We start from the raw sequence: 23,413 nt of genomic DNA on the forward strand, positions 1-23,413 counted from the left end.
TCCTGAGCTGCTAGGGTTATAGACATGCGCCACTATGTCTGATGCATTTCATCATTTTTCTAAGCAAATTGGGAAGTATAGAAGAAATGTTTAAGATGTTTTGACACTACCAGCTAATTTTTTCATGCTACCTTGGTCTGCAATGAAAGGTAAAACCAAAAAATGCTTATACTTTTTATATTAGAAAGTACTTCCTAATTAAAAACATATTCAAGTCTGAACATATTCATGAAAATTTCCTTAATATGCTTCTTCTGTCAGTGAAAATTTCTCTTTCCTTTCTTAATTTCCTTAGCAATAGATCTCCATATACTTTTCTAAATGATCCTTCCATGCATTCTATTTTCCAAGTAAGACTGTAAGCTTTTTGAAGGCAGGGTTTGTATCTTGGTAACCCTCAGAACTTAGCATATTCACAAATTACTCAATAAATAATTGCTGAGGGAGCAACCACATAATTAACTTGTTACACAGAAGAACAAGCTACTGTTAACAAATCAAAGAAAAAAATGTGTGGTGTCTTATTTTAACTAATGCAGCACTTCAGAGCTTCATATGCTCAGTAAACTATTTTCCTGAAAAGGAACTGGCAAAATAACAGGAGAAGTCACCCATATTTGCTTTGTTTTTCGACAACAACTGTTTCATAATTATAGGTAACCCAGTGTTATTATAAATAACGTCTGTCACAGTAATTAACAAAACTCAAATTCACTTACAAGTAAGACAAAAGGGAAGGTTGTTCATTCAGTGGCTTAGATTTACTGTGTGTCTTTTACAAACCTGTTTTCATTATTACTAATGTCTTTCACATTTTGAATTTCTTTTTGCTTTTCACTATACTGAAAAATGGAAATTACTTATAAACGTCAATTCAATAACTATGTCAAGAAAAGTCATATGTTAGAAATATAAAGTTTAATGAAGGCATTATTGTCTCAGTGAAACATTAAAGAACAAATCTTTTACCAAGGCCAAAAGTGATAATATTGTTTAAAAAATATATCTGTTATAAAATTAGAGTTCAGAAAGCTAACAATAAGCAATGACATATAATAAAAAAGTTCTCCCAAAATGTTAAACTTCTTGGGAAGGATGACTACTTTTTGACATTCATATCAATAAAACAGGTCTGACTGCCTTTGCAAATCTATGGAACAAATAATAGTACCTAGTTACAAAGAAGCAAAGGTTCAAATAATTTTATTATTAGTCATCTACTATAGTAAGCTAACTCCAAAATCAAGTAACTCTTCACTTCTTGAGCTGACATTCCAACATCAGTTGGAGCTGAAGGAAATCTTAACTCTAAAATTTTCATAATATAAATGGCATTTAAATGCTAGTCTTCCCATTACTTTGTTTCAGGGATAGAAAACAATACTGTAATGCACTATGTTTTAAAACACATAACCAATTTCAGAAAATACTCTTGTTCATCCCTACCACAAACTCAACTTCATTGCTTCAGACATCAGATTAAGAAATCATGGCTACGTGTGGTGGTGTATGCCTGAAATCCCAGGAGGTGGAGTCAGGAGGATCAAAAATTCAAAGCCAGCCTCAGCAAAAGCAAGGTGCTAAGCAACACAGAAGACCCTGTCTCTAATAAAATACAAAATAGGGCTATGAATGTGGCTCAGTGGTCGAGTGCCTCTGAGTTCAATCCCTGGTACCCAAAATAAAAAGTCACGGAATGTTTCAAGGATTATTCTCCTTGACAAAGTCTACTCTAGTAGTTGATAAGACAAGAAATACAAAAATTATAGTGATTAATATTTGGATTCTGTGACAACACTTGGAGCAGTCAATAAATCTAATCTTAAATTTGTTATTTAGGGTTTTTACAGATTTAACCAAATCTAAAATAAGCACCACAGAAACTGACCTCACAGACTAAGATTAGCAATTTCTTCTATAGGTGTGGTTAAAATTTTAGAATACCATTCATAGAGACTAGCAATGAAGGTTTTACTGAAATATAAAAGCAAGGGATCAGTGGGAAAAAAAATTATCCCTACCTTCCCCACAACATTTACCATTCAAAGAGACTTGGAGGCAGATATAAAATGTCAAATCAGTGATAAAAATTATTCTAATTTTGAATTCAAAGATCTATGAAGCAATGTCTCTATAGACTAGTGGAAAATTTTAATCAAAAAAGGAAGAATGAATTTTTCACCCAAATTTCAATAAATTCTTATTTAAAGAAACTTTACTTGACTTATCCCACAGAAATCATCTAAAAACAAGTATTCACATGTATGATAATATTTAGTTTTTACACTGTTAATTTTTTTTTTTTTTTTTTTTTAACTAGGAATTGAACCCAGAGGTGCTTTAGCACTGAGCTACATCTCTAGTCCTTTTACTTTTTATTTTGAGAAAGGATCTCGATAAATTGTTTAGGGCCTCAAACATGGGATCCTCCTGCTCAGTCACTGGGATTAGAGGCATCTAGCACACATGAGGCACTGGGTTCAATCCTCAGCACCACATAAAAATGAAATAAAGATTATGTGTTCCACCTACAACTAAAAAAAAAAAAAAGAAAAGAAATACCAACATATAATTGCACTTAGAGGAAATAAGGAATTTTACTCAATAATTACTTGACTATCCTAAAACTAATTAAATCAAAGGTAGGTGTCACATATAAATATAAAACATTATTAAATCTGGCCAAAGGATCTCAAGATAACAATTTAAGTTCAGTCTGTGGTTTGAATTGCTAACTTAAAATGGCAGTCAGTAAAAATTTCTAATGATTCTCTTTCCTGTATTCAGTGCGTTTCAAGGAAGCTAACTATGGGATAATGATTACAGAGGCAAGTATACAGCCTACAAGAATCTAATTTATAACCATATTTAATTTAATGAATACCAAAAGAGTGAACTATCACATAAATGTAATTTTATATAATCAAATCTTATATGCAACTGAGCTACATTCCAGTAGGAGATTTTTTAAAAAATAATTCTTAGAAATGTTTTGGAAGAATATTAGAGTGCAGAATCATTCCACACCCCAGAAAAATCTCAGAAACTGACAAGGTAAAAATTTTGTTCTACCATTAAATTAAGCTTGAAAATTACCAAAGATCAAAAGGATGTCAATTCAATATACCATTAGTTGCTCCCCAAGTTGGTAGACATATGCAAAGAAAGGGTACATATTCAAATCTACTTTGGCTTTTTAATAAGGAAACTATTTACATCAAAATCAGAAAAACTGTTTCATAAATAAGATCTACAGTTAATTAACTTCTAGGTTGATCCAAAATTTCTGCTAAAATGTTACTGAATCCATCAAACATTTTATCTTGATCTATGCAGCATATTAAAAAATATCATTTGTTCTTACTACTTGCAGTGTAACTAAACAGGATATATTTAAAAAATGAATTACTTCTCATCCATGCGGCTTCTCATTTTCTTCAGTTTCTGCATGATACTGCTAGTTTCACTGCTGGAGATTGAGATGGGAGAAGGACTACGGGTCTCCAAATCAGTTGGTCCAGGACTAGTTGCCTTATTATTTTTTGTATCATTATCACTATGAGAGTCCTGTAAACAAAAAGAAGCAAACTTTTATTGGACTTCAAAAGGATCTTAAAAGATCTTAAATACTGTCAATTCAAAATTAAGTTTAAATTTAAAACAATGTTTCTAATAGTAATTAAAATTAAGTCATAATTACTTAAAAAAAGATATAATTACTTAAGGGACAAAAATATACTACACACTTAAAAATAATTAAAATGGAGCCTGGGGTTGTAGCTCAGTGGTAAATGGCTTACCTAGCACATGTGAGGCACTGGGTGTAATCCTCAGTACCACATAAAAATAAATAAATAAAGGTATTGTGTCCATTTACAACTAAAAAAATTTTTTTTAAATAAGAAAATGATTAAAATGGGAAATTTTATGTTACGTATATTTTTATAGACTGACTATATCACTTGTAATGATTAAAAAAGAAATTAAAAATTTTAAAAATCCACAGAACTCCAAAAAGAAATAAAAAATTTCTGCCAGTAATAATCTAGTTCCTAATTGTACTCTTGTTTTTAAAGTTAAACCATATAAAAGGAACATAAAACTAGACACTATAAATATATAAAACACATATGTACAGACACAAAGACCGAACAAAAGATGTAATAACTTACTTTAAACATACTAAGGGATGGATTTTTTTTTCCTGGAAGAATTCCTTATGGAAAACAGTATTTCACAAATTAAAAATGTTTGTAATGAAAACATTTAAAAACTATTGGTTTAATCAATACATTACTTCTGATAAATAAAAAGTATGTCTTTCCTTAGTATGTCTTAGTATGTCTTTCCCAAAATAGTCATTTATACTCACAACTTTTAAGGCAGATGGGTGGGAATAATTATGACTATTTTTATTTGTGAAAAATGCAAACAAAGGACAGTACTTCTTTCCATTCTGCTTCCTGAACTACACAGTCTTAAAGTCATCAGATGGAGCAGAACAAGGCATGTATGTGTTCATGTGAGGGTAGAGGGAGACAGGGGCCAAGAGTGGTGATTATCTGAGTGAGATGAAGACAGTATCTCATGCACCAGGGCAGCCTGAATGGGGAATCAGAGTCTAAGCAGGGCAACAAGAATGTCTGTGTGGAAGTAGGTCAGCACATGATGTCATGAGTTCAAACACAGTAAAGATGGCTTCCCCACAGTGAACTTCCTGGCATAGGTGTCAGAGTCCAAAGAATGGAGGAACAAGGAGATAGGGAATAGGGAAGTCAAAGCCCAAACACAGAGAGAAGGACATTCACCAGTTATCTGTCAGATAAGAGAATTCTAAAATAGAAAACAAACAACAACAAAATAGTATGAAAGTTGTGGCACTGGTGTGAAATTGGAAGTATATGTATAAACTCCTGATTTTATTTATACATGTTTATTACATATATACACACACACACACACAGTATGTAGTTAAAACTAATATTTCTCCGAGATTTATTGCTTAGGAAGAGTAAAACCTAAAGAGCAATGAACAAACCAGATTTTGGTTTCTAAATAATGTTCCTCAGAATATCAATTAATTTTAAGGGTGGGGCAGAAGTTCAAAATGATCCTGAAACATCTTGTTCCAGAAAGCATGTAAATACTCTGGGATGATGAGACATAGCAAATGGACAAAGAAATCTGTGTGGAGAAGCTTTTAATAGCCCAATTTGAGACAAAGTGAGCAACACATAAATAATAATAGTAACAGATTGAAAGCCCAAGTAAAATAGGAACTCATGAGTTAATTTTGATAAAGGTAAGAGAATAAATTTAAACTATGCACAAGACATTTACATAGTTTCAAAAATATGTGAAATACCTATTAATGCTGAAGGGAAAGAAACTTTGTAATTAAGTCTGGCAGATATCACTTTAATCAAGTGATCATCATCAATAATGGAATCAATCAAAATTATGTGCCACCTAAATAAGGCAAAAAGAATAACATTGCTTCTATGATACCTGCCATAGATGCACAACCTGAATCTAGTCATGAGGTAACATCAGACATAGCTCAGTTAAGGAACATTCTACAAAATAACTGACATCATATAATCTTTTTTTTTTTTAGTTGTAGGTGGGCACAATACTTGTTTTGTTTATTTATTTATGTAGTGCTGAGGATCAAACCCAGTGTTTCCTCGCACGTACCCAGTGTTTCCTCGCACGTGCCCAGTAAGCGCTCTATCGCTGAGCTGCAGCCCCAGCCCCCTGTCATATAGTCTTCTAATGTATCAAGGTCATGAGATTCAAGGAACAATTCCAGATTGAAGGAGACTAAAGACACATGAAAACTAAATGCAATATGTGATTCTAAAGTTACTTTTTCTATAAAGAATATCATTTGACAAGTGAAGAAATTTAAAAGGGCTATAGATAAAATGGTAGTAATGTATCAATATTAATCTGTTAGCAACTTATTGTCAAATGACTTAGAAAATTAGAAATCTTCATACTGTTTCAAATTTTCCTGAAGTTTGGCACTATTCAAAATTTAAAGTGTATTTTAGAAGTCAAAGTGGAGATATTAGATTTTTAAAAATTATAATTCTATGTAATTTAGGGTTTTTCAGCACAGTATACTGACACTTTATTTATTGATTTCTTTATTAATTTTTTTAAATTTTATTCATTTATATGTGGTGCTGAGAATTGAACCCAGTGCTTCACAAATGCTAGGCAAGTGCTCTACCACTAAGCCACAACCACAGCCTATACTGACACTTTATAATACCTTAGAATAGAGCCAAATTTTGTTCTTATCTAAATATCTCCTTTGAATCTTACATCATTATAATATTAAAGCCAGACAGCTAACATAAATAGCAAAAAAAGAACAAAACGGTCTCTTATTAATTCTGAGGAATGTATTTTGATTGATGAGCAAATCTAGAGCTTTCTGTCCCAAATTTGTTCATAAATGGAAAACTGCCACGTCCAGTGCAGCCAAACTCTAAGTTTCTGTGAGGGGCAATGGGGGGTAAGAAAATAAAGACTAACACAGTTTGTGAAGATAAAATAGCTGGGATCAGGCAGAGTGCTGCTCTCTGATGGAGAAGCAGATCTAAAGAGTTAACACCAGCTTTATTTATATACATCTCATTATCGGGTTAAAGACTACGTAAGCATTATTTTTTTGTACTCAGAAAGTTACAAAACTATAAACATCTATGCAGCTTTTCCTCAGTTGTAATCCACAGTTGCTGTGTGCAGTGTCAGGAGCTTTGTGTAATGCTCAAGAAGATCCCATTGTTTAAAGTTACTGTTAAGTGGGCAGGCTCAGGAGTAGCAGAGCTGGTGAAACACTGTGGTTGTCTAGCATGAGAATTCCTTTATCCCTGGAAGCTGTGTGCCTGTGATCAAGATCAAAGCTGATAAGACTCTTCTCTTCCACAGAGCCTCCTCATACAGGGCATTAAAATGGCAGCTAGGCATCCTATGTCCTTGCACAGAAACATTTCCAGGCATCAGACATGCCACAGCCACAAGGTCATCAAAGACCCCCAATCTCAGTCACTGTTCTCCACAGAAAACATTTTAATCTAATATCAGAATCATGTGGCCCTTTCAAAACATGAATATTTCATGGGGTGGGAGGAGATTAAAGACACATAGATAGAACTTTATCCTAGTTTGTTATTATATTACACTATTTGAACATGAGGTGGAGTAAGCCACTGGCAAGCAACATGGGAAAGGTCACAAACTAACTGAAAATAATTTCAAGTAACTTACCAATTTACTCTCCCCTGCAGACTTCAACTTCTCCTGCAATTTTATGGTGGTCTGTCGGATCCTTTCTATCTCCTCCTGCTGCTTAAGGATCAGCTGCCTTTCCTTTCGAGCTGCCTTGTTGGCTTCTTGAAGACGTTTAATTTCTGCCTAAAAGTTTAAAGAGTTAGGAGAGGAATTGAGATTTGAAGGAGACAAATCAAAGTAATGTTTTAAAAAGACAAATCCAATCATATGTATTACAAATAAACATATATAGAATTTCTAGGTAAACATAATAACACTGAAAAACTTCAGAGTAGTGAGGAAGAGTCGCACAGAACCTCATTGCTAAATAATTTAACATGATTCCTTAATTTAAATGATTATTAATTAAAACACAATGATAATTTCATAGTCCTTCTTAAACTTAACATACCTTTCACACTTCTCCACAAAAGTACATGGCCTTTACATCTACCTGTGTAACAAACGCATATCGACTAAACTATGTAAACATTATTCCTTTTAATATTTTTTTTGTAGTTGTTTGTACACAATAACGTTATTTTATTTATTTTTATGTGATACTGAGGACCAAACCCAGGGCCTTGCACGTGCAAGGCGAGCACTCTACCGCTAAGCCACAACTCCAGCCCTGTAATGTAACCATTATTATCCACAACTCCAGCCCCGTAATGCAACCATTATTCTAATGCTACACGCTTAGACCCTTACAATTTTTCACTATTCAAAATAATGCTTTAATAATACAACTGTTTCATACTATGAAATATTTGTTTAGAAGAGAGTCATAGAAATAGGATAAACAAATCAAAGATGATGAATCATTTTATGGACCTTAAACCAGTTTTAAAAATTGCTTTCAAAAAAAAATTATAGGCTGGGGTTATGGCTCAGTGGAACAGTGCTTGCCTAGCATGTGTGAGGCACTAGGTTTTATTCTTAACACCACATATAAATAAAACAAAGGTGCATTGACAACTAAAAATATATATTAAAAAAAAAATTGTTCCCACTTACAATGTCATCAGAAACATTTAAGACTACATTACACAAATCTCTCTCCATCTAACTTTGGCTGTTAATAAAACAGGCAAAAATTGCCATACTTCACTGCTTATACCTGTTCAAATTTACCTGTCCCTTGTTTTTCAAAATTTATTTAAATCTGTCTTCTTATCAATGAGGTAGACATAACAAGACACTAAATTTTGTTACTTGTTAGTTTAATCATGTTTGAAAGTTTTTTTGAAACCATCTGAAAACACAGCAAAGTACATAATATTCACATTTACAAAACTCCAAATTAATAATTGTTAATATTCATATTTTCTCCTACTTTTAAAATTTGTACAGAAATATATTACTAACTTATAAAATTTGTAAACAAATAAAACATTGCAGAGAAAACTATAATATCATGCTACAACTCTTTTGGAGGTAACCATTATCCACATAAGTTTGGTATGTATCCTTCAAGCACATTCTTTTTTAAATTCTTCTAAAAATATTTATGTTTATTTACTAAGAAACATATTCCATTTGTTTATAGGTTTTAAAATATTTTACAAATAATCTCTTGTGTATGTATTTACTAGATAGCATTTTTTGTTTGCTTGTTTTTTTGTTTTCCTGGTGCTAGAGATCAAATTCAGGTCTCACACATTCTAGGCAAGCAAGCACTCTACCACTGAGTCACAGCCCAAAGCCAGATATTACTTTTGCTATCCCTCCATGCTAATTCACACCTTCTAATAATACTGTATGAAATCATGCTGGAGGAATTTACATTTCATTTTCTACTACCTATATGGTTGGATTTTAAAGTTGTTTTTATTATTTTACTATTACAAATAATGATGCAATGAACAGTCTTACATTTTTTTGTTTCCTTGGGGGGAAATTTATGAACTTCTCTGGAGCAGATGCTCCCTGAGACCCCTTCAGGGTAAAACTAATTTTATAATACTAAGATATTTTCTCTTTTCCATTCCAATGAGTACATAACAACTTTGTATGATTTTAAAGACAGTAACTACATTTTCTACAACAACAACAACAAAAAAATTAGTGAAAAAAATGACATTCAGGTTTTTGCAAATCTGTTTATTGTCTGGCTTGATTTTTTAACATCAAGCGTTGGTCAATTGGAAAATCTATTCATTGCATTATGCAGATTTTCTAAAGGTTGGCATATTTCCTTAAAAATCAGATTAATTAATATCACCATTAAACTCAAAAGAAAAACATTTAATATTGGGTAACATATAAAAATGTTTCATGGTTTTGACTTTTGTTTGAAAGCTTGCATATTATCATTGGTAACAAATATTCCAAGTTGTTTTCTTTGAAGTAATCAAGCACACTTGGTTCATTTTTAAGAAAATACTGTCAAATAACCAAATCTGAATGAGCAATTTGCTGGTGAATCATGAGTAAAAATGGCATTTCAGGGGGAAAAAAATAGCTAAACTTGAAATTCAAACAAGTGCATAAATACTTTTCCTTGAGTTAATTACTGTACTCTAGTATCTAGCATATGTGACTAAATCTAAATCATGGTTTTGCCATTTCTGTCACAAAGAACATAGAATATGAAATAGGCTTGTCCTCAAAGATCAAGATAAGGGCCGGGGCTGGGGCTGGGGCTGGGTGGCAGAGCGCCTGCCTAGCATGCGTGAAGCACTGGGTTTGATCCTCAGCACCACATAAAAATAAACAAATAAAAGACATTCTTTCCATCTACAACTACAAAAAAACATTTTTTTTAAAGATAATAGAAAAAATATATTTTACTACCTAAATCAGGACATTATTAAGCATAACTTGTGCTCTATACTGAGGTATCTCTTAGCCCTTTTTATTTTATTTTAAATTTTGAAAATAGGGTCTCGCCAAATTGCCCAGCTGCCCTTGAACCTGTGATTCTCCCACCTCAGCCTCCTGATTTGCTGGGATTACAAGCTTGGGCCACTGGCCTGGTCTGCAAAACTTAGTTTTCAAACTGCAAGTGTGTGGCAGTGAAGAACATAACAATCACTGAACAATCTGGTGCCCTGAGTTATGCTAAGGCACCAGCAGTTCTACTCAGACTTGTTTTTGCATCATTTGTTCAAAATGTTGACACAGTGAAATGGACAAGTTCATATTCTAGTTCTCCTCCCCGTACCCCCCAGCCCATTACTAGGGATTGAACTCAGGGATTTGCATATGGTAGGTAAGTACTGTATCACTGAACTGCATATTCACAGTCCCCTAGTAGTACCATTATGAAAACAGTTCTGAGATTCTGAGCCAACCAATACATAAATTCACCCAATTTGAGCCTAGAAAAAAAACTATATTTTTATAGGGTATTCTAGGAGGAAAATGTTTGTTCCCCTTCTGTTATAGTTGGGATAAGTGTCTTTCAAAGGTCTACATGTTAAAGTTTTGGCCACCAGCTTGTGGCACTACTGAGAAGTAGTGGAACATTTAAGAGGTGGGGCCTAGGAGGAGGAAGTTAGGTCACTAGGAGCATGTCTTTGAGGGGGATATTTGAACTCCAGTTCCTTCATCTCTCTCTTTCTGTTTCTTGGTCACTGTGAAGTAAGTAGTTTCCTTTTCTTACGATGAACTCCATTATCAAAGACCCAAAGGCAACAGGGCCAAACTGAAACCTCTGAAATTATGAACCAAAAAAAACCTTTTTTCTTATTAAGGTGATTTACCTTAGGTATTTGTTATGGTAACAGAAAGCTAACATATCTCCTGAAAACAGGTCATAAGGTTGTACAAGTGAATTGTTTACTTTGAAATGGTGACTTGTATAAGTGAAATTATTTGCATAATTAAAATGGCTATTTTATATTATGTGAATGTCACCTCAATGGAGGAAAAAAGAATAATTTGTTCTATTTTTCAGAGAGTTGTGACAAACTGCTTATAGCTATCTCACTACCAGATAAAATAATTAGTACTGCTACAACAGAAACAAACATCTTAATACATATATTCCTACACTCTCATACTTTATATTCTATACAGCAACTTTCCAGCAGCAACCTCTTGGATTAAAGAATATTTTTTGGCAAATTTACTCTTTAAGCTATTAAAAAGTATTATAAACCTGAAAATCAGTCATTCAAACATTAATGTTTGTTTTGAATCTGTTTCAAAACTAAATCACTACACATAAAACCAAATTCCACTGCAATCTCTTCTTTCTTAGGATTTTCTGCATAAGTATATCACTGCTACATGTCTATTTATACTTTTGATGTATGAGTCATTCCACAGACTTTATATATATATATATATATATTAATATATATATATATATATTACTAATATATATATATATATATTTCCATGAATAGTATAATACTGAACATATTATTTGCATACTGCCCTTCTATAAAAACAACATTATAATTCTGGTAATGAGGATCTAATGCTAGAGTGTCCAATGATAGCTGTTAGTTAGCTACATGTGGTTACTAGCTATTATATTGCATGTACAGATATAGAAGTCTCTATTGGATAGTGCTGATACCTAATGCATTCATTTTTTTACAATATTAAACATTTTTTGTAGATATGTGCTTTGATTCATGTATTCTCTTACTGATGATGTTTGTTTTCCCCTGTACATTTGAAAAGCTTCTTGGATTAAAGAATATTTTAAGGATATATACCAAGGCAGAACTGCTGAATCATATATTCTACATGTCCTTAAGTAAACCTTAAGTAACCTTTATAATAGCTACACTAGCTGGGGGGTGTGGTGGTGCACGCCTGTAATCCCAGCAGTTTGGGAAGCTGAGACAGGAGGATTTCGAGTTCAAAGCCAGCCTCGGTAACAGTGAGGCGCTAAGCAGCTCAGTGAGACCCTATCTCAAAATAGGGCTGGGGAAGTGGCTCAGTGGCCAAGAGCCCAGAATTCAAACACTGATACCTTTTTAAAAAAAAAAAAGATTTTACTAATTAATAATTCTACCAACTACAGAGTTGAAGTAACAAAAATGGAGACTTAAGAGGCCTCAGACTCACATTCTTCTGAACATCTGTCAAATTCTGAAGCAGCACAGACAGAAAGTTAAGGAACCAAGCCAAAAACCTCTGAGAAGAAATCCTTACAGTGTCTTGTGCTGAGAAAAACAGGTTTGCCTAGTTTTTGAGTGAAATCCCTGGAGGGCCACAATCCAGGGACAACAGGGCAAAGCAGAGGTAGACTGGAGCTTAACAACTCTTCAACCCTACCTTAACCCAGTGCAGTCCTTAGCTTGGGTTAAGGTAAATAGCTGATAACTAACTGTAGAGCAAAAGAAAGGAGGAATCTTTTCTAGGGTGAGAGAACATCAGCTGAAGTCTTTGTAATTATTTATCCATAGCATCCATCACTCAACAAAAAATTACTAGGCATGCAAAGAAAAAGGAGCCAATGAGAAAAAAATAAAACAGCCGACAAGGAAAATAAAATACATATAGGAAAAGATTCAAAAAAAAGGATGGAAAGGTAGATTACAACAAAGAATTTTTTTTTTTTTTTTAAATGGGAATTATAGGACTAAAATAATAAAATTAACTATTTAGTAGATTTAACAATATAGTTTAATAGCTGAAGCAGAAGACACACTGAGAATCCAATAGGTCAATAAAAATTTTTCCAAAGGCTAAGGTTGTGGCTCAGTGGTAGCGCACTTGCCTGGCACATGTGAGGCACTGGGTTCAATCCTCAGCACTACATAAAAATAAATAAAGGCAATCTGTCCATCTACAACTAAAAAAAACTTTTTAAAAAAAATTTTTTCCAAATTGAGGCACAGTGTTTTTTGTTTTAAGAAAATGAAATCAAAACAAGAGAGAACAGAAGAGAGATGTGGTACATAGCAAAAAGGTCTAACATATGTCTAAATGGACTCCCAGAAGGAAATGATAGAAAGAAGGGGGCAGAAGCAAAATACAAAGAAGTAGTTTGTTAAAAACTAATAAAATACACCAACCAACAGATTGAGAAGTTCAGCAAACCTATATAGGATTATTACAAAGGAAACCATACCTAGACACCTTATAGTAAAAGTATTAAAAAACCAAAGTCAATTTTTTAAAAATCTTAAAAGAAGCCTACAAAAAGCAACACTTAGACAACTGACTTCTCCACAAAAACAATGAAAAGCGATAAACACTGGAAAGTGATCTTTAAAAGTGCTGAAATAATTCTACAAAATATCCTTTAAAAAATGATAAAACTAATACAGTTTCAAACTAACAAAACCTGAAAAAAATGTGCCATCAATAAGCATGCAATATTATATTGAAATTAATTTGTTTGTGCTTCAAAGGATGCTATTAAAGTGAAAAGAAATACTACAGAATGAGAGAACATATTTATAAATGTATTTTTCTTCTACTTTACAAACAGAAAGCTATTGTATTGCAACAGTGTAGAAAGTAAGTCACCAATTTTAACTAAGACAAATCTTATTTACTTTAAAACCTTTGTTTTAGGGGCTGGGATTGTGGCTCAGCGGTAGAGCACTCACCTAGCATGGGCAGGACCCGGGTTCGATCCTCAGCACCACATAAAAATAAAGGCATTGTGTTATGTCCATCTACACCTAATAAATATATATATTTTTAAATCATACCTTAAAACAAACAAACCTTTGTTTTAGATTAAAAAGTCATAACTTCTTTTTTTTTTTAAATTAAGTTTGGAATTTTTTCAAATTCACATCATCAGTTATGTTTCCTGTGGTTAATTTTACTTTTAAAAATTATTTTAAGTAATAATCTAATATATAACTCAAATAAACAAGTTTGTAAATCATCTAACACAGTAGATCTCACCTGACAACAGGTCAATAAGGGAAAAGAAAACTAAAATCTATTAAATACTTACCAGGTACTGTGAAACACACTTTACATATGTTACCTCATTTAATCCTCACAACCACCATATGAAAGTATAATCCCCACTCCTACAGATGAGGAAATTAAGTCTCAGAGAGCTACTTAAACTTGACCATGATTATATAGTTGCAACTAACATTGAGTATTTACCATTGTGTCAAGGTCTACTCTAAATCTATTTTATGCATTAATTCATCTATCCTTCCCTAATGTCCCTATAAAGAATATTACTATTATTGCTCTCAATTTACAGATGAAGAAACTGAAACACAGAAATTAAGTAATTTGTTCAAGGTTATAAAACCTAGAATTAGTAGAGCTGAAATGCTTGCCTAGGTAATCTGACTTCAGAGCATGAATTCTTTTTTTAAGGGGGGGGGGGTGCAGGTACTGGGAATTGAACCCACAGGCATTTTACCACTGAGCCACATCCCAGCTCCAGAGCCTGAATTTTTTTTTTTTAATATTTATTTTTTAGTTTTAGGTGGACACAATATCTTTATTTTTAATGTGGTGTTGAGGATCGAATCCAGTGCCTCGCACATTCCAGGCAAGCGCGATAATGCCTGAGCCAAATCCCCAGCCCCTGAATTCTTAATCATCAAACTACCTTACTGTCTCTCCAGGATTCAAAACCAAGGCCTTTCTAATCCCACTAAGTCAAAATTTGTCAATATGTAATTAATGTGTTGTGAAACTCTCTGAAGGGAAGTGATGACTCAAAAATTATTCTCAATATACTCTTATACATATCTTAATTTTTAAAATTCAAATCATTTCAAAAGATTATTCTATTCATACTATAGAAAGGCAGCAGATTTGATTGTGTTCAATTTTAATGTAAGAGAAATATGGTAAACTACCAAGCAACCTCTATAACCAGGGCAAGAGTCAACTAAATCCCATTTAAGGTGATAATAAGAAAAAGAGATTAGGCAAACATAATTTCCCTATGATAAATTTTTTTAAAGAGACATTTTTCCTAACATACCTTCTCTTGCTGCAATCTTAAAAGCAAACCACGCTGTTTTTTCCGGAGTGGGGGCATTTTATCATCCTCTCCCTTGTCTCGTAGATGTCTACAAATAATATTTTTCATTAAGACAAAGACTAGATTAAATTCATGTTTTAATTTCAAGAATTCTTGGTTACTAACAAGTTCACAAACTTAGCATTTTCAAAAGTTGAAAACAGTTGTTATATGCAGCAGCAGTTAATATCTCAGCAAGTATTCTACTGATTATGTAATACATGTAAGCCCTAGACTAAGTCTTTTAAAGATATGAGGACTCTGAACAATTTGCAACACTATAGAGGACTTAAGTATAGGACAACAACATGAGGATCAGTTAGACTGTAAAAGATAAATGAAAACAAAATATTATATGGGTAGGAAGGAAGTCTTGAAAGTAACACAAATCAAAGATTATTGCCACATATTCCTGGATTGTAAAAACTAGGTTAATTTAATCATATCAAATTAAATGAGGAGAGGCTAGGGATATAGCTCAGTGGTAGAGCATGTACTTATTAGCATGTACAAGGTCCTGGGTTTAATAACCAGATGCACACACACACAAAAAAAAAAAATTAAATGAGGAAACAAAAATATTTTAAAACATAAAGCATTTACTTTTTATGGAAGTAACTGAACAATGAAAACTATGCTACTGAAAGAACTTACTTTTTCTGATGTTCTAGCCAAGCTAATTCAGCTTTGGTTTTCTCCTTCAAAGCCTTTTCACGAAGCCGCAGAAGTGAAGATTGGTGAGCTGCCCTCATTTCCTCTTCCTTCATATACTGTCGAACCATCTCCATAGTAAATTTAGAAAAGCTATCTTGTCCTCCTGAGAATGGCATGCTCAGCTCCTAAAGTAGAGAGTTTATTTCAAGTTTTTTATCTATTAAACATTTTGATATTTAACGTCATTAATATGAGATACACATTCATAAAAATAAATTATGGGGCTGGGGCTGTAGCTCAGTGGCAAACTGCTTGACTGGCACGTGTGAGGCACGGGGTTGGATCCTCAGCACCACATAAAAATAAATAAAATAAAGGTATAAATAAAATGAATAAATAAATTATGAAGCCAGGAGTAGTGGTATTTGTCAGCAATTAGAGCCACAGCAACTTAGCAGGATCTCATCTCAAAAATAAACAAATAAATAAATAAAAAGTATTTTACATTAGCAAGGCCCTCAGCAATTTAGTGAGATGCTATCTCAAAATAAAAAATAAAAAGGGCTGGGGATATGGCTCAGTGGTTAAGCACCTTGGGTTCAATCCCTGGTACCAAACAAACAAACACACACACAAACACACACACACACACACAAGTATTATACAAGGCTGCCAACCATGTAAGAAAACATTCTTCAAAAAGGCACATAAAAGGGATTAAAACACATTGCTATTTAATCAGTCAATAAATCTTAATAAATAATTACTGTACAACATGTACAGTACCAGGGATACAAAATAGGGTAAGAATTTGTTCCTGTTTTCCAGAAGTGATATGATTTGGAAAGAAGAATGATTGTAAATTTTTAAATGGAGCTAAGTAGAAGAGTAAAGCAATTAAAAAACCCATAGAAATAATACTGACTCATTTCCTTAGAGGCCATATCTTATTTTAATGAATAAGTTTATATTCTACTTTATAAGGCAAGGGAAGCCAGATTTTTAGAAGGAAAATAAAACATAAAACTGATTTTTAGGAAAAGAATTCTGATTGTTGACAACTGAGTTCAAACATAAAATGTATCCTTGTACCTTTAAGAGAATGCATCCACAGACATTTACCTCCATAGGCAAACTGAAACACACCTTGGCAGAAGACAGTGTGGTCTTGTCTGGGGAAGCTTCTTCATCAGAGTCATCATGATGGCCTCTTTTCTTTTCCATGTTAAATCTGCGATGACTCTCAGAAGGTAGTAAAGATCGAAAAGATTTTTCTTCTATTTCATCTTCCGTCATGGATTCATCAAATTTCAGAGAATATTCTGTTGCAACAGAAGTTGAATCTAAAAAATTAGGAAGAAAGCAGATTTTATCATTGTAACTGCTCTCAGGAGGTATTTAAACTTAGCCTGTTTGCCTCTTTCTGGCACAATCCAACATAAATTCATAGCAACTTAACAGACATGGAATAATAAAATTCAATTACCTTACAAACGTGAAAAAAAACTCGTAAAAACCTAGAAACGCTAGGAAAAAAAAATTCCTTCATTAAAGAGTTCTTACAAATCAATTAGAAAACTACTAATACACTTTTAGAAAAACGAGAAAAGGTCCATGATGAGACGTTCCACAAAGGAAATGTAAACACTCAAAATGATGTTAAAAAAAAAAAAGTTTAATATTACTGGCAAAAATGACAAACTATCTTCTTAGAATTCCAGGCTTAGAGACATAATATAATGCATATATACTCACCTGCATATGTGTGCACACACAGGCGCAATTGCTTTTTCTATCCATCCATCCAACAAGGTAAACAAAAATTCATACTGATGTCTCTGACTCAAATTCAGTACCAAAGAGTTCACGATTGTCTTCCTTTTCTTATATTACCTGTAACTTCCCTTTTTAACACTGAGAAACCTGGCTCCCACCATCCAATCTTCACTTACTTATTTGTTCAACACCAACACACAGTTAAAGAACTATTAATTGGGCTGGGGAAACAGCTCAGTTGGTAGAGTGCTTGCCTCACATTCACAAGGACCTGGGTTCAATCCCCAGCACCATATACACACACACACACACACACACACACACACACACACACACACACAGAACTATTAACCTATATCTCTGCAAAAAACAAGTTTACCAACTAGAATATGGGTTTATGTACTATTACTTTTGGATTAGACTTAACTGTTTTTAATCATAACACCATTTCCAAAGTTACTTAGACCACCTCTTTTTCCCCAGCAATGGTTACATTTGGTTGTCAACCTAACCGGATTGAGATGTTAAAAAATTGGTAAAAACATTCTGTGTGTGTCTTTGAGGGTACTTCTTCCAGAGAAGACTGGCTAATCTGAATGCCCTCCTTTGTTTCATATTGTCTACTTCAGTCCAAACTGGCAATGTCCCTGCAGGTAACATCCCATCTGTATTTCTGGATTCTGCTGAGATGGCTAATCAAACTCATGAGCAATCTTTTGTGGAGTGACTGCCCAGCCATACCAAAACATGCTTTCTCTCTCTCTTTTTTTTTTTTTTATTTATGGATAGGCTTAGAATTTTCTAAATCTTAATTTCTGGTTCTTTTTTGCTTAACAATTCCTTCAATTTACTGTAAGTAGCAAAGAGAAACTACTCCACACCTTAGAAATGTCTTAGTTAAATATCCTCCATCATTTTTGACTTCTACTTTCCTTAAACACTAGGACACAATTCATTCAAGTCATTTGCCACTTTTTTAAAAAAAATTACCTTTCTTCCAGTTTCAATGCAAACAATTATGCATTCATGTGCAAAGAAAGTTACCTTTCTCATCAGGAAGAGATGGAACACTATCACTTCGTAAAGAATCATTTGCAGCAGTCTGAACCTGTTCATCAATTGAACTCTCCATATTTTCACCACAAAGTTTCTTCTCATTTTCTTTAAAAGACAGAACTGAAGGACTTTCTTGACGGCTGCTACTGCTACTACTTCTGTTTATGGATGTTAACAGAAACAAACAAACAAAAAAAAACAAATAAGGATCATAACTTCAAAGAAAACTTATCTGACCAAAGGACTGTGCCTTATAACCACATTATGCAATGAAGAAACATGTAATATAAAAACAAAAACTAAGTAGATATAAGTCTGAGAATACACTATTTTGGAAAAGATGAGAGAGGATGTCTCACTTTGAAATAATCACAACAGGCAACCACTATTCTTATATTATTGCTCCCTTTTTCCTTTACTTTCAAAGTCAAAGTTCTGGGAAAAGGAGGCTTCTACTCACTATTTCTATTTCCTTTCATTACATCATGATCTCTTACAATCTGATGCTCTCCCAATTGCTACACTGGAACTATTCTTTTTTAAACTATCTAAACTTCTAACTGTAAAATCAAATAATTTTTTTTCTTTGTAACATTAGATGTTGTTGATCTCTATCTTTCTTTAAAAGCTCTATTTGCTAAAGAAACTATAGAAAAAAGTCTACTTTAGAATAATCTGGATGAAAGCTATTTTAAGACTGCATTATTTTTCAAACTTTTCTGAAAGTCTGACATGTTAAAATTGTTTGATAAGAATTCTTCTTTCTTATATTCCAGGGTTCTATTCTCACTTATCTTCCCACCTCCCTAAGAAGTTTTCCTGTGGTTTGCCACTTGTTTTTAATTTTTATCTTTCTTTAAAATGATGGTATTCCCTAGAATTTTATTTTGGTTCCTTTCTCTTTTATGTTACATAACATTTTCCTTGAGCAATCAAATGGCATGCCTGTAACTTCAACTATTATCACTCAGACTAAACCTCAACTCTGTATTAGCAGCGATTTCCTTCCCTCAACATTGCCTCAAGTATCCAAATGCATACCAGACTTCTGATTTTGACTATCCTTCAGCCAACAAATGAAACCTGTGCAGTATTCTGACAAATGTTTCCCTTCTTATTTTTCTTAATTATTCACTGATTTAAAAAGGGGGCGGGTATTAGAAGCCTATCCTGATTCAGCTTTTAAGAGCCTCTCCAAATGCTATTTCTGAAATAGAAAATATCTCTGAAATGCCTGTCCTTCTCTGTCTGTTCACTAATTTAAGATTCATTTCAAGTATTATTTCTGTGAAGTTCTCAAGGACTCCTTCCCATTTTTCCAGGAAGGTTTCATCATTTCTATTCCTGTGTTCATATTTTTAATGTGTATTTAAATGACAATATGGCTTAATAAATGTTTCCCAAAGGGTAAATCTAATAAAGCTATAAAAAGATACAATGCAAGAATCACAGCCTTTGGAACAGGTATCCCCTGTATTTCTCCTTTTCTAGCAAAGCAATAAACCTTCTTTTTTCCTTTTTCTCAAAACCATGTCCTCATTGTTGGATTGGTATTGGGCACAAGGATCAAATTTTCAGCAACAATAATGGCATTAGAGTTTTTTAGGTCCTTATTTCTTAGACATATGCACTGAAGTATTAATTGGTCAAAAGCTATGATCTAAGATTTGCTTTAAAATACTCTAGCAAAAGAAAACATTGAAAGGGTGTGCTAAATTGCTCAGGGCCTTGCTGAGTTGCTGAGTGAGCTTCAGACTTGTGATCCTCCTGTATCAGTCTCCCAAGCAGCTGGGATTACAGACATGGGCCACTGCACCTGGCAAGGATCAACTATGAAGGAACTTTTATGGTATGCCAAATAATTTGAACTTTACCTTGAATGGTCTGAGAGGATTCAAATAAGTGAATGACTAAGTTGGCTGCAAATTTTATAAAAATCACCCTGCTCACCATGTGGCCAATGAATACAGTGGGTAAAGATGAGAGGATGAGGAGACCTATTCTACCGCAGTAATTCAGTGGTTTAAACTAGGTAAATATCAGTGAAGGTAACTGTTAATAAAGATTAAATAAATGTCATGTAGTTTCACACACATAATAGGTACTCAATATCTATTGGTACTCATCCCACACTAACTTTCACATTTTTTAGTCTTATACTTTAAAATTTGCAGGGGGAGATGGTTTAAACATTGCTTTTAAACTGGGGATTGAACCCAGGGACACTTCATCACTGAGCCACATTCCCATCCCTTTTTTTTTATTTCAAGAAAGAGTCTCACTAAGTTGCTAAGGATGGCCTCAAACTTATGAACCTCCTGCCTCAATCTCTTGAGTTGCTGGGATTACAGGTGCATGTTTTTGACTAAATTTTTTAAATTGAGGCTTTATTGTACTTGACAATGACAATATCCTATCTAATAAGGAATGCTTTAAAACTTTAAACCTTTAAAACTTTAAAACCTCATTCAAGGATAGAATCATAAATGAAAACTAGAGACATTAATACTGTGCTAACTACCAAAGAAAAACCTATTTAATATTTTTATAATGATTATAATTAGTACATATGCTAATGTTAAGAAATATGGGCCAGGTGCAGTGGTGCACACCTGTAATCCCAGCAACTTGGGAGACTGAGGCAGGAGGATCACAAGTTCAAAGCCAACCTCAGCAACATAGCAAGGCTCTAAGCAATTCAGCGAGATCCTGGCTCAAAATAAAAAAAATCAAAAGAGGTAGGGATATGGCTCAGTGGTAGAGCAACCTTGGGTTCAATTCCAAGAACCAAAAAAAAAAAAGAAAGAAAAGAAATATGAACGCCAATAAGGAAATGTGCAATAAACATAGGCTTTGGAGGCTGATAAGTCAATTTCAATGTCTTGGTGTGTCACTACTATGTGAATCTGGGGGAAATGCTTAACATTTCCATGGGCCTCAGTTCCCTAATCTATGAAGACAACATTAGCTGACTTGGAAAGATGCTGTGAAGATTAAAGGTAAGAAAAACAACATATACAATGCTTATGCAACTAGACTCTCAAGGAGTAGTAGCTGTATTACATGGATGGACTATTTGTAAGTTACCTAATTAAAGAGGCAGCCATTGTTCCATTTACAGAAATAAGAAGTCAAGGAAAAGCAATGTTTAAGCCCTTTGTTAGAGTTTGCCAAACTGAATCAATAAAAAAAAACCAAAACTGTCTTCACCTTTGATCATGATTCTTGTATCTTGAAGACTCAGAGTAAGTATCGAATGAAGGGGAATACTTTTGATGCTTTGTGTCAAGGGTCTCTTCTTTACTCTGAGAGAGTGAAAAAGATTGACTTATCCTACAAAGAAAATAAAAACAGATTCAACATCCAGTCTCCAATAAGAGAAAGATTTTGAAGACTGTTTAACAGTAAATGAGATAAAATCTTGAATGCATAGATATTATGAAGTAACTGTTACAAAATATTTGAGGGGGAAAAAGGCATTTAATAATAAAAAAGGACATATAGTACATAAAAGATACCTTCTGCTTAATTAAGGGAAACAAACCCACAACAGTCCTAATATCAATGAATGCAAATAGAGGCTAAAAATCTATAAATTGGAGAAAATCAAAGGATGATTTTAAAAAATAACACACATAAATATATGATCTTGTCATCCAGCTCATCTAAAAAAAAAACTTTGATTTTTCATTGTTTCTAGAACAAACACAAAAGTCTTGAAATCTGTAAGATCCTATCAAAATGCATTGTCTCCTCTTTGTTCGCTTCCTCTAGTCACACTGGTCTTCTATTCATTTCCTTAAACATGTCATGTTCTTTCTTCCCTCAGAGCTTTATAACTGCCTATTCTTTACCTTCGTCTTATCACTAACTTCCCATCCACTAGATGTTACCACAAGCTTGAGTTTCTCATGAATGCCTTTTCTAACCTCCTTATACCCCCGTCTCCTGAGATATGGAGTTCCTTTCTTTCATGACACTCATGTCCAGTATTTTAAGTATTTATTCGTTCAACTGAGTATTTATATTCCCTACTAGATTTTATGCCCATAACTAAATTCCTAGTGCCTTGGACACAGAGATACTCACTGGAGATGAGTGTCTGATGAATGAATGAATGAATACTAACCTATCTGTTTCAGCTCTGGTCCTCAATTGTTTCATGAAGTCTGGAAGGTGTTGCTGCTGGTGATCATACAGCGTTGGAAGAGGAGCTCCTGAAGCAGTGATGGCATCTGAGATATGAGTTCGAGTCAATTCTGCCATCTAAATATGAACACACAACAAAAGCAAACACAGATGTAAAAGATATCACAGAAGAACTGAGAAGGAGCAGTGTCTTGGAAAGGATAACTTGATAGAAAACAAGCAAATTCTGCTACTAATACGTGAAATATTTAGCCTCTTTAAATCCCAACAGGCTCATCTTATAAAAACAAAGAGGTTAACTACATAATTTCTAAGCTATAATAATCTACAAATTAGAGAGAACACCTTCAAGTCATATAATAAGCAGTAATAAATCTTTTTAAGAATCAATTCAATTACTTCCTTTATAGGGCTTTCCCTACTAACAATATGAAGTACTTTTGCCCTACTCTTCACCACTATTCCAATTGCTGCATATATTATTCATTTGGCATTTATCTTATTACTGCTTTGAGCTATTTCTCCTACTGATGATTTAAAAGTATTTTTGAAATCTTTTGTTATGTTTTCTAC

General features: G+C 33.4%; 1 protein-coding gene across 5 annotated transcripts in view; it reads right to left on the minus strand.

Annotated features, from left to right (window-relative positions):
- The window catches only part of Cep350 (centrosomal protein 350), a 161,979-nt gene that overhangs the window by 55,000 nt on the left and 83,566 nt on the right, over positions 1-23,413 (minus strand). For all 5 annotated transcript variants that reach the window (XM_034636357.2, XM_071600263.1, XM_071600266.1 and 2 more), the window contains 8 exons: positions 22,821-22,957; positions 21,902-22,024; positions 18,680-18,849; positions 17,006-17,202; positions 15,860-16,044; positions 15,167-15,254; positions 7,282-7,428; positions 3,410-3,567 (listed from right to left, as the gene is read on the minus strand). In XM_034636357.2, coding sequence (XP_034492248.1) covers positions 3,410-3,567; positions 7,282-7,428; positions 15,167-15,254; positions 15,860-16,044; positions 17,006-17,202; positions 18,680-18,849; positions 21,902-22,024; positions 22,821-22,957 — 1,205 coding nt within the window. The remainder of the gene's footprint in view (positions 1-3,409; positions 3,568-7,281; positions 7,429-15,166; positions 15,255-15,859; positions 16,045-17,005; positions 17,203-18,679; positions 18,850-21,901; positions 22,025-22,820; positions 22,958-23,413) is intronic.

The sequence above is a fragment of the Marmota flaviventris genome, chromosome 12 (genome assembly GCF_047511675.1).
Source record: "Marmota flaviventris isolate mMarFla1 chromosome 12, mMarFla1.hap1, whole genome shotgun sequence".
Taxonomy (NCBI): domain Eukaryota; kingdom Metazoa; phylum Chordata; class Mammalia; order Rodentia; family Sciuridae; genus Marmota; species Marmota flaviventris.